At 43.7% G+C, this 11,389-nt stretch overlaps 1 protein-coding gene across 1 annotated transcript; it reads right to left on the bottom strand.

Moving 5' to 3' along the window:
* Positions 1-7,170: 7,170 nt before the first annotated feature.
* nptx1l (neuronal pentraxin 1 like) lies at positions 7,171-10,938 on the bottom strand. The gene is made up of 5 exons (XM_069676067.1): positions 10,423-10,938; positions 9,948-10,155; positions 9,095-9,339; positions 8,833-9,012; positions 7,171-8,316 (listed from the first exon to the last, which is right to left on the bottom strand). Exons 1-5 carry the CDS (start codon positions 10,867-10,869, stop codon positions 8,095-8,097), a joined length of 1,302 nt encoding a protein of 433 aa, XP_069532168.1. The 5' UTR covers positions 10,870-10,938; the 3' UTR covers positions 7,171-8,094.
* Between the last annotated feature and the right edge of the window lie 451 nt (positions 10,939-11,389).

Here is an 11,389-nt window from a genome sequence, read left to right as displayed (position 1 = left end):
ACTGGAAGTGAATCAACAAAAGGAAACGTTTTAAATTAATCTACCAAATAAATACGGTTGAAACCTCAAATGTGAGTACTTTTTATACCAATCCAATCCAATGCAATGACTGTATTTTAATTTTTTTCTATTAAGATAAGCATGTTCTTACTGAAGAAGTCACATGCACACCTGTAGATCCAAAGATGACGTCGTGTTGGGACTGCATCTCAGAAACAATCAGTTTTCTGATGCAGCGAGCCAACTCTGCCCTTAAACAGTGAAGAATAATCTCTTCTACCCATAATCCTTACTTCAATTTCACTTTTGGAGAAGAAACACGCAAACCTTTCCTTTCAGTGTGCAGCGGCTAGAAGTAACGAGCGGCAGAGAAAGGGCACGGAGCCAAACGCAACATTAATCTGCTCCGCCGTCCCGTAGACACGAGAAACTGAAACCACACAGTTTTAGACTCATTCGAGTGTTTCTTTTAAATAGGCTGTTTCATCGTTTTTGGTTTAGACGGGCAGACAGGTGGCAGCTTCCATTTTTTTTAAGATGTTCATGTCGGTCAAACTTAGGCCAGAGTGCTTGATGCTGATTCCATGTTGGTCCAGGAACGGTAGACAGAGTTAACCCATCTGTGTCTTTCTCCCTGGTCCTCAACAACAGTCACAGTCCCACTTTCAAAACCTGCCATTTTTACCAATTTCCTTTGTTTAGTTACCAGCTTGTTAGCGGTACTTGTTGCCTTGAGCTTTCTACCATATGTATTTTTTTTTATTGCTTTTGATATTCTTTACTTTGTGTCTACCTGCAAGTTTCCCTGTTGCCATTTTGCCTGCCTTCCATCCACAAAAGCCTGTAAGTGCTCACTTGGACAAAACATCACCCTATTGCATTACTCTCTCTGCCATTGTCTGCATTTGGTTCCTTTTGTCCCCCCCACCTGCACCCAAAGTTGTGTCTAATGTTCTTTTAGGGCTTTTAACGACGTTTTTTTTGCACTGGCAGCACCCACGACCTTAATTTCAGAGCGCTTCTCACCGCCTCACTGTTGCTAGGTTACGATAGTTGTCTTGCGGCTCTTATGCTTCCCTTGGTGGTGACCGTTAAGTCTGATTTAAATTGCTCTGGATGCTATTTTGTGTCTTGGCATTAGCAGCAGCTCTACAAAAAACAAAAGGATTAGCTTCTCCTCCGCCGTTGTTGTTGACAAAATTGATGACGGAATAGCCGCCCCTTTTTTGTTTTGATTGGTCGGGGAGGGAGAAGTGACATTAAGCGTGGTGATCCAAATATTGAACTGGTTTCAACTGAGAGCGCAGCAACAAAAAAACTGACATCGAGGGCGTTTTTGCGCTGAGGATGCGCTGAACTGCATTGATTTGAAAATAGGTGCTGCCAGTGCAAAAAAAACGCTGTTAGTGGACACAGGCCCTAAATGTGCTTCTTTTGGACTTGAAGAAACTTAACCATGTCTCTCTAGGGGTTTTAAGTCCATCCAATCCTTGGGTATTGTCTGGGGCATGTCCTACACTATGATTGGCTATTTGCGCTGTCAGAGGCGGAACTTATGTTCAGATCATGTTTGGTTTATGGCATTTCATTTTCTTTAGTTGGTACTTGAAACTGTGACTTTTGGAGATCTTCATCTTCTGTTTGAGTCCGTAAGAAAAAAACATGGAAAATTTGCACCTGGAACATCTGCCTGATACATTAATGTTAGTAGTTAAAGTAGATATGGTGAGTGGAACATGACTTCATGCCGCCTCTGCATAAGTCGGTGCCCCAGTCGGGCCACCCTAGTCAAAAATGTCAGTGCACGCCCCTGGCTATTGTACATAAATAAATTATCTAAAGCAACACTTGTGTCTGTAAGTATGTTCCCAGTGAATTTCTAACCTTATCTTCGAATTAAATTGTGAGTAGGTGCCTGTCACGCTGCCAATGTGGCTAATTATCTATGTGAAGATTACACTTTGGCGCATAATACAGTGTGTATGCAAAGAACAAACTAAATCAAGCAATTATAGCTTTCACAGTTTAAAACAATCCAAAATAATCTCTCCCCCTGAGAAGTAATAAGACACCTCTCTCATCTGGTAAACACTTTGAATAAGAAATAGCAGTTTGGTTTAGTTTTTGCATTTCCCCCGAGGAAGGACATTTTTTTTCCTGATATATTTGGACTGACGGCTGTTGGGTGATACTCTGGAAGGGGGAATTTCCCATGTCAGAAGGAAATCAATTATTCATTCAGTGGCATGGAGGGCTGAGCAGCACCCTGACAGCTGCAGAAGTAGCTCTGAGATTAGGGGCAAGTATGGAGTGTTGTGTGTCTCATGTATATTCTGTTACACCATGCTAGCCAAAACCGCTGAGCAAATGCTAAAATTTCCAATAAAAACACAACAGTAAGCTCCATATGATCCGATAAAAGGGAACTGATGTGTGCAAAGACGACACAATCAAACCCTCAAATATGTGTTTTCCTGTTGGTGCACATAATCTTTTAGACATTAAGAATGCAGTTCTTTGAGCAGCATTAATCAACAGCTTTCCTGTGTCACCATTATTACATTTTTTCTGTAAAAATGACTCTTATTCAGCGTCAGTGGGGGAGCTAAATTTCTCTCCCTCCCACATGGACTTTTTTGTTTGTTTTTCTATTCTCTCGTCATGAATTTTTCATCCGCCACTTGATGAGACATTTCATGTGCTTGGCTTATAAAGCACAGTAAGCAGTCTTTGGGTGTGGGACAAGTTCTCCTGTCCCGCTGTTACAGTGGCTTTTGAATACAGGAAGCAGAGTCTCTTAGTAGCTTAATGTCTGTCCACCCCTGCACTGCTAGAGCCGGCCTTTGACAAGCAGTTTGACAAAACTGGACGAAAGTTTTTTTTAAACAAAAAATGGGCACTTTAGGCTCAAAATTGACACAGCAGAACCAGAGGTAACTTGTTTTTATTTCTCTTATTAGTCTTCATTGTTAAACCTACCTTACCCACAATGCAACTCAACCACCAATGGTTTGGCCGGTGTTTCAGGTGTCTTATGCTAGTAGCCTCGAGCTGCTAGCCTCAACAAAGATGTGGCTTAGACAACAGGCTGGTCACCTCTTTCTCACTCCACATGCCAAGATATGACTTCATTTTCAAATTTGTAGTCGTCAGCCGCAACTAGATTCAGCCCCTTTTACACGGCCAGTTCAAGGTGAGATTATTATGCCTCTGTTATGTTTCGTCTTTAATGTGAAACGTACGGAGGCAGAATGGTGGGACGAGATTGTGAGATCGGAGATAGTAACAGAGGTGAAACGGTGTGTAAACAGCGGAGGCGGCAGGGTGGAACAGTGCTGTGTGTGTGTGTGTGTGTGTGTATATTTGAAGCATGCGCTTTGTTTACACCTTGTGCACGTTTTGCTTCAGCAACGCCAGAACGCTGTGTAAAAGCACACACTGGGGCGGCTTTATGCTACAGTAAATTGACAATAGCGGCATGGCTGCGGAGCTTCGTTACAACGCAGCGGCGGAACCACAGTGTAAAATGGGCTACTGACTCAAATTACATCAGGAGGCTATCTATCAGATTTTGCTGTGCCTTCCAGAAGCGCGAAATAGTTTAATACCAATTTTCGCACAACGCGGTTGTAGTTACAAGTACTATAGTGTGTAAAGGTGGTGATACACGTATCAACTTTTACATCAATATCAACAGTCAACGTCAATGTTGAGTGTACACTTTTGCATTGAAAAAGGTCAACCTCCTCTGATCTGGAAATCTGGAAACCTCTTATGGTCAACATACAGAATTATATCACAAATGCTCCAATCACAGCCCAGATTTTGGGTCATGTGATCTCGGAACAATGGCGGCCATGAATTTTCGGAACAATGGCGGCCATCCAAGCGCAATAATTCAATATAAACTAAAAACACATTTGAGATGGTTTATTGCTCGTCGTTTGACCTAGCTTAAATTGCGGTCGTACTAGGAGTTGCTATGGTAACGCCATAGTTGTGACTGGAACGGAGGAGTATAGAGAGCCTTGTTGCCCATAGACCTGTTGCCCTGTGTCTCATCATGTTGCTTGATGTTTACATCGTCTGTTGATGTTTATGTAATAGTTGATGCTTGTATCACCACCTTAAAATCAGTGGAGTTGCCCTTACACTCAAATGTCATTGGCTAGACTCTCTATATTTAATAGATTAACATGTTTATCCATGCTAGTAGCATTATTCTGTAGATTTAGACTACATAATTTAGCAACTATTGGATATATTGGCATAAAATTTCACATTTATGCAAGGGTCCCAAATTCAGTGATCCCTTGAATTTTCTGTTATGCCTCGATGTGGTTGAAAATTGTATTGGTAACATATCTCCATAACTATTTGATGGATTACAGTGAAAATTGGTACACCCATTCAAGGTCCACAGAGGATGAACCGTGCTAATTTGTTAGCATTTCGGTTAAAGAATCACGTTGCTGTCCTCAAATGACACAGTTGTACTGCATGATGATCTGACATGAAGCAGATACACGATGTACCTAATGCAATAAAGGCTTGTTATCCGCCTTGTCACTCCATTGAAAAAGCTCATTCCTTACTGCTGTTCCTCAGTGTCATTTCAAGGACAGGCAATTCTCTGTGGAAAACTTAGAAAAAAACAGTCAGGTGTGATTCAATTTTCACATGAGCTATGCAGACGAGATTGGAGCCAGATGTGCAGGACAAAAATCACCTCCCATCACACCTTTCCTCTGAGCTAATTTGGATCGGAGAGCATGCCGGCACAAACCAATTAGGAACGAGAAAAGCCCAGGAGAGGTCAATGGGCTGGCTATTATCTGGCTGAGCCAAAAATGTACCTGACAAGATCTGGGGCAGAATTTAGGTCAAGAGAAAAAAAAGTCCTGACTCTCGCAAATATGGTCTAGGGGTCAATGAGGCCAGGTGGATGTAATGAGGGGAATCAATCTCTTCTAAGGCCTCCAGTGGCCACTCAGGAAGTGATCATACTGTGTTTGTGTGTGAATCTGCACAGGAACCCAACCACACACGTGTCACAGTAGCCGACTGTAATGGCTGTGCGCTTGGTAGGGGCTGAAGTTGGTCCGATGTCTTGGGAAAAGACTATCGATGTGAACACGTCCCCCTACCTCAGAGGGGCAGAATGGAAACCAATTGTGGGACACCTGACCCGTCCGTGGTGGGACTGTATGACCTCGCTAACAATAAAGGGTGGACCCTCCTCTAACGTTAGCGCTGTCAGCTATGCTTCATTAGCGCAGAAACAGTATGACCTCTACAGTGACCTTTTGTGAACAGAGCAGCAAGTTTACATTGTAATGTGCAAAAATATGTGTACTTAGAGTCTGCGTGCCTATGTTGTTTCTGTACTCTTTAAGGTTTGGTTAGCATCCTCCTCCTCATGTTCTCTTTACCTTCATCCCCCTGAAATTGATTCTTCACTGACGAAAGGTGGCGTGTTTGAAAAATGGAGGCAAGTTCACCTCCTGAGTCCTCTATGGAAATGTTAAATGGCAAGTTATTTGCTATTATTTTAATGGGATCAAGTATGATTTAACCACAATTATGTAGCCCATTGTGTGAGACATACAGTATATTGTTTGGTTTTGAAAGAGTAGCTGTTTAGTGCCGTCAGTGTCATTCAGAATTGTATGAAAAGAGACTAAGAACACATTTAAATTGATGAGAACTTGTCTGTTATGTTTTTGTGCTCCCATTTTCATTTGAGACTTTAAATGTAGACTCTCTTTCATTTAGACTGAGGTCTACTTGAAAAATTACTGGTTAAAGCCATTCAAGTCCAGTCTTAAAACAATGGTGCAAAGCTTGGAACTACTGTTCAGTAGAGCTGTTTCTTTAAGGATTATATCATAGTCTTTGGTGTACTAGTGCTTCTAAGGGAATCACAGATGGTCAACAAAAACAAGAAGCCATAGTGGGTTAAATCATTATTTTCCCTGCAGACCAAGGCAAAGTCTCTCCAGAAGACGTACACCTGCATACATTGTGTGGATCAGATAGTTAAGTCATTTGTTTGCCGGCTTGTTTTTTAAAGACAGTTCAGTTCATGGTGGCTGTCATACATTGAAATTAGTTTTCAAAAAAAGCAGCAAAAAATTATCGTACACTTGTTTTAAGATGATATGTTTTGAGTATATGATTTCTGGCCACAGGGGGGGGCGGTGCAAACAAGCTTACATCATCTTTCAGAGTTTTAATGATGATGTTAACAAAGTTGCATATTAAAACTCTTAGCAGGACATTAAAAAAATTACAATTGATCTGGTGTCAAATGGAGGGGTTTTTTTGTTGCTCATTTTAGCTTTGTTTTTGGTCTCCACCATCTCCTGACAAAAATATCCAACTTTGTTGCTGCTAAATTCTCCACTTTCTTCACTAGCTAATCGCAAACTTTGCCTGTCTGCCATTTAGTGCTAAGCATTAATTGCCTCTTCGTGCTTTTTTGGGCCATGTGGCGGATCCAGAGGGGTGGCCCCCTTAAAATCTGATTGGCCACCCCAAAATCCATAACTATGATGGGCTATTTGCTGTGTCAGAGGCAGGGCGTTAAAATCAAGTACTTGAGCTATAACAGACTGCTAGTCACTTTTTTTGCATTTCAATGTGACACATTTCCTTTTGTCAGTACGTTAAATTGTTACTCTGGACATACAGTATATCTTGTCTTATATATATATCTTCTCATTTGGGGGAGGGGCATATTTCTTGCCACCCCTGCATTAATCAGTGCCCCAGTTGGGCCACCCAAGTCAAAAAAGTCTGGATCCACCCCTGTAAAAACCACAACAATTAGTTTAAAGATGCTAACAATTAGCAGGGTTTGCTAACAGTCAGCAGACCTTTGTGGAATTTGCGGAGCTGGAAGATAACTCTCTTCAGGTTCGTAATGAAGAGGGACCCCTTCACATGCAAGCAGTCACATGATCAATTGCTTTTATGAAAATATTGATTAAAGCCGCCAAACTATAATAGTCCAATTAGCAAGCTAGCAATTTAAACTCAGCAAAACAGGTTAAAGGTATGCTTTCGACCTTCAAACGTAGTGCCCATGTGTGTCCAATGAGACCATATTTCAGTCTTTGTATCATAGAGTGCATAGTGTCTAATGTCTAAAGTAACGTTACACCTGTGTATGATTCAAGTATCACAATTTATTACAAAAACTAGAACTTTTTTCATCTGTCGTTTTGCCATGCTTTAAGCATATAACAGTACAGTATAAAATCTCAACCCAAAAGTAGGAAAGTAAAAGCAAAGATCAAAGATGCTGACGCAGCATTTACAGAAGTTAAGACATGCTGTTACTGTACAGAGAACATTCCCACTGAAACATCTGCAAAATGCGTCATACTCATCAATGAATTGCATTTCACATGAAACGATCTCCACCCGACGTCGCTCAGAGTCTCTTTTTAAAACTACTTTACAGGAAAATAAACACAAACACTCTGCAAATCATAATGAATGTGCTGAGATTTTTTTTCAACAGCCCAAGGCACTCAGGCTCCAATGTTGGCAATAAATACGTCATTCTTTTACACGAAATCACATCAAGCAGGTGGTGGCAGGGAGAATAGAGTGAGAGAAACTATGTCGTCTTTTTCATGACCTCTTGAAGATCTCGTTCCTTTTTGAAGAAGTCCACCTTGGCCCCTTTTTCACAGTGAAAATCCCTGGCAGTCGAGACAGAAAAGACGCTTGCAGTCGTTTTTTTGTTGTGACATCTGGTTCGCTAAAAACTACATCCTACGACCTCCTACCGGACTTCGGATGCTGACGTGACATTTTGGTCTCCGAGAGCGCCCTCTGCTCTCTGGAGCGGCATCAGCTGCTTCTTCAAACCGGAAGCTTGAGCAGCCGCGAGAGCACCACAGGATGCCAAAGTGTCCTTTTTCCTGTGACCTTTCACCCCCACATGAGAATCTGGTACAAATCTATCAAGTGTTTTCAAATATCTATAACAAATCCAGAAAGAATCCTGATCTTTCAGCTGAGTTTACCGATGCTGTGACAAAGAAGTGGCTCGAACACGTTGATATTCGCTTGGCTGCGGTTTCAGTTGAGCTGGCGGCAAGCTTCAAATGTCCACTTGGAGGCTCCCCCGTAAATATCGAGGCTCGTCTCCATCCAGGCGAAAACGTTGCCCACTTGCGCTTTGCTGCTGCAAGTCGCTAGATTGTAAATCTCCCCCACGGATAGTTTCCGGTCCCAGATGTGAAAGTTTGCGAGGTCTCCCACGAACGCTTGCGTGGCGTCGAATCCTCCTCCGAGCGTGTCCTGCGGAGGAGACAAAAGGATTTAATTAAGAAGGATGTGATTTCTTTTCTTTCCTTCGGGCTGAGACCTAAATTGCTTCTTGGATTTTTTTGACTGATTAAACTGAGGGACGTAAGTCTTCAGTCGATGTGGGATTCCTGATGAGCTCCTAATCACCTTATTAAACCTATTATGTGGATTTCAGCGCGGATGGAGCTGAAAATTACAACCGATGATTTTTTATTATGTCACAATGAAATGGGACAATTACTTTTCCACCTTGTTAGCTCATTTAACACACCATGACATCCACCTGTTAAGCTTAAACTGATCTGTCTGCATTGTTTCCCGCCCCAACATCCTGTTGCAAAGCGGTAAATATCTCTCGCTCTATCCCCTTTTTCTTGGCCCATCCGGTCGTGGCAGATGGATCTGGTTCTACTCGAGGTTTCTGCCCTTTGAAAGGAAGCTTTCCCTCGCCAAATGCTCGCTCATTGTGGAGTAATGTTTTGGTGCTTATTTGTGTGTTGCGCTTACCTGCTCTTGGCCGAGGATCAGCAGCCCCTGCGGTTTGATTGGATGGTAAGGAGCCAGATTCTCTCCACTCCCCCTCCTGACGCCATCTTGGAAAGCTTCCCAAACCCCATCCCGCGTGGTCCAGGTGACGCAGATGTGATGCCACTTTCCATCATTAATAAGGAAAGGAAGCTTTGCAACCTAGAAGAAGGCAGATAAAGAGTTAATATTTGCTTTATCTCAAAGTCATATCATGTCAACATTCCCATCTCTTCTTTCCTACCTTGTCGTTTATTAGGATCTCCATGGGGTTGTTCCCCCACTCTATGAGGACCAGCTCGTTGGCCTGACCCGGAACTGCGTAAGAGAAAGGCGTGCCCACTCCGGGGGACGCGTTGGACTTGAGCCACATGCACACGGTGAGGGCGTACATCTCCGGCAAACTCTTCTTCACTTTGGCGTACATGTAGTTGGTTCTCAGCGGGAACGTGAGCTGGAATTTATCCAGAGGCCTGCTCTCTCTTTGACCTGTGGAGAGGAGAGATAGAAAAAGACATCATCGTCAGTGTTTCTCTCATTTTACATTTTTAAACACACGCTCATATTCACACATCCTGCGGATTTACGCAGGAATTATACCGTTACACAACAAATCCACCATCGTGGCGCTCCAGATTTGCTTTAATCTCGCATGATAAAATCTCCCCACATGAGTGCTGGCGTTGTTAACCTTCATCTCATGTCTTCCTCTCCCACCACGCCTCTCTGCTGCACTTTTACGCCAGTTTTTATTTCATGTTTGGTATCATTGGTGTCTCAAAAGGAGAGCGCAGCGCGGTTTTTTAAGTTCCCAAACGGCTCCCAGAGATAATGCAGGGATTGGCTGTTCCCTGCGTGTTTGAAAGGTTTAATCTGCATGAATTAGAGCAGGAACCTGCAGAATATAAACGGGCTGCTGCAGCTTTGAGAGGATGAGTAAAACATTAAATCGACTGAGGTCATAAAAGCTTATAATGCCAAACTGGATATTTATTTTGCGCCCTCGCTGCGGTTTTGCGCACGCACCAAACTCCTCCCAGATCTTTCTGCACTTTTTTTTTTGCGCGCGAGCCGCCTTCCATGTCTTCCCAAACTACCTTTCTCAAGGTCGGTGATCCTCTGGTGCAGAGACGTGAGCGTGGACTCCACTCTCCCACGCTGCTCCGTCTCGTTCCGGAGCCCGGGCTTCCCCTCCTCGATGCTGTTCACGCGGGACAGAACCTGCTTCTCCAAGTCGTCGATTTTACTCTGGAGCAGGTCTTTGAGGCTGTTCGCCTGCACCGAGTTGTTACTTCTGCTGAATTGCTGTCAAGGGGAAAGAAAAATTTGACTCAAATTAAAGAATACAAACAACTTATTTTCTATCCGTAATGGTTGTTTTGATCTTGTGTGCTGACATTATGGCACATTTTGATTTAGAATCTGCAATCTAAGCCCATAATCTGATATTGTTGTTTATGTTTACCATGTGTATGTTTTTTTTTTTTACTAGTTTAAACACAATTGTTTGTACGGTGTCCGGAATTTTACGCAGAGTCACCCAAAGTGTTCCAAAAATGTCCCCCAGCCTACCTCCAGGTTTTCTAATCTCTGCTTCAGCGACTGTAAAGTCTGCGATAGTTGCGTCAAAGTGTCCGCGGGGCCCCTCGATACATCCCCCATTGTGTTTTTGGTCCCCGCTTCTTTCCTCCTGCCGCCGGCCCGCGCGTCCCCGGGCTCCGCTCCGCCGCTCTGGCTCTCGCACCGAGCCAACTTTGAAGTCAGTTCTCTGATGGTTTCCTTTTGGTTCATGATCGTCTCCTTCTGCTGCAAAACCGTCTCCCGCAGCTGCATCACGGTGGTCTTCAAATCCTCTCCTGGCACGCTGTTCTGCAACGTTGCCGCGCAAATGTCCATATCCTTTGGTACGGAGGTGCAAATGAACTGCGTCTGTGCGCCAAACTCTTGGCACGAACTTTCCAAAAAGAGGCATGAAAATAGAAAAAGTCTCCAGCAGATCCCCTTCTCTGTGGCCCCCATGTTCCCGTCTGTGTTGTGGCTTTTGTACGCGCTGAAAAGCTGCAGTGACTTCTCGCCCGTGTCCCCGCGTTGTTGTTACACTCCTCCTGTGTGAGAGTGCAGTCGCTTTTATACCGCGAGCCCGGTTCTGCGCAGAGCGGCTCCACTGCATCACGACCGGAGGAGGGGAGGGATCCGCGCCGTCCCTGTTCAATCGGCTCCAGAAAGCGGAGTCACATTCAAGAGATGAAACCCATTTCGCTTTCAGGCTCCCACGTGATAAATCTTTAATCACTTCGACTATTTGTCATTTCTCGCTGTGTATTATTCATCTGGAAAACGCGCATTTTGTAAAGGCAGCGGATGGAGGTTTCTTTCGTGGCGGGGTGCCACGAGAGCCAGCTGTGTTTGTTTAGTTTGGTTTTTTTTGCGCGCGCGCACACACACACACACACACACACACACACACACACACACACACACACACACACACACACACAATGGACGTTGATGCAGATCAGAAATTGCAGCAGTTTGTGCT

Source organism: Semicossyphus pulcher, unplaced genomic scaffold (genome assembly GCF_022749685.1).
Source record: "Semicossyphus pulcher isolate SPU_LCO1_2020_fin unplaced genomic scaffold, fSemPul1.0.p SCAF_25, whole genome shotgun sequence".
Classification (NCBI taxonomy): domain Eukaryota; kingdom Metazoa; phylum Chordata; class Actinopteri; order Labriformes; family Labridae; genus Semicossyphus; species Semicossyphus pulcher.
The sequence above is the reverse complement of the archived record's forward strand: the minus strand, read 5'-3'. Positions and strand labels throughout refer to the sequence as shown.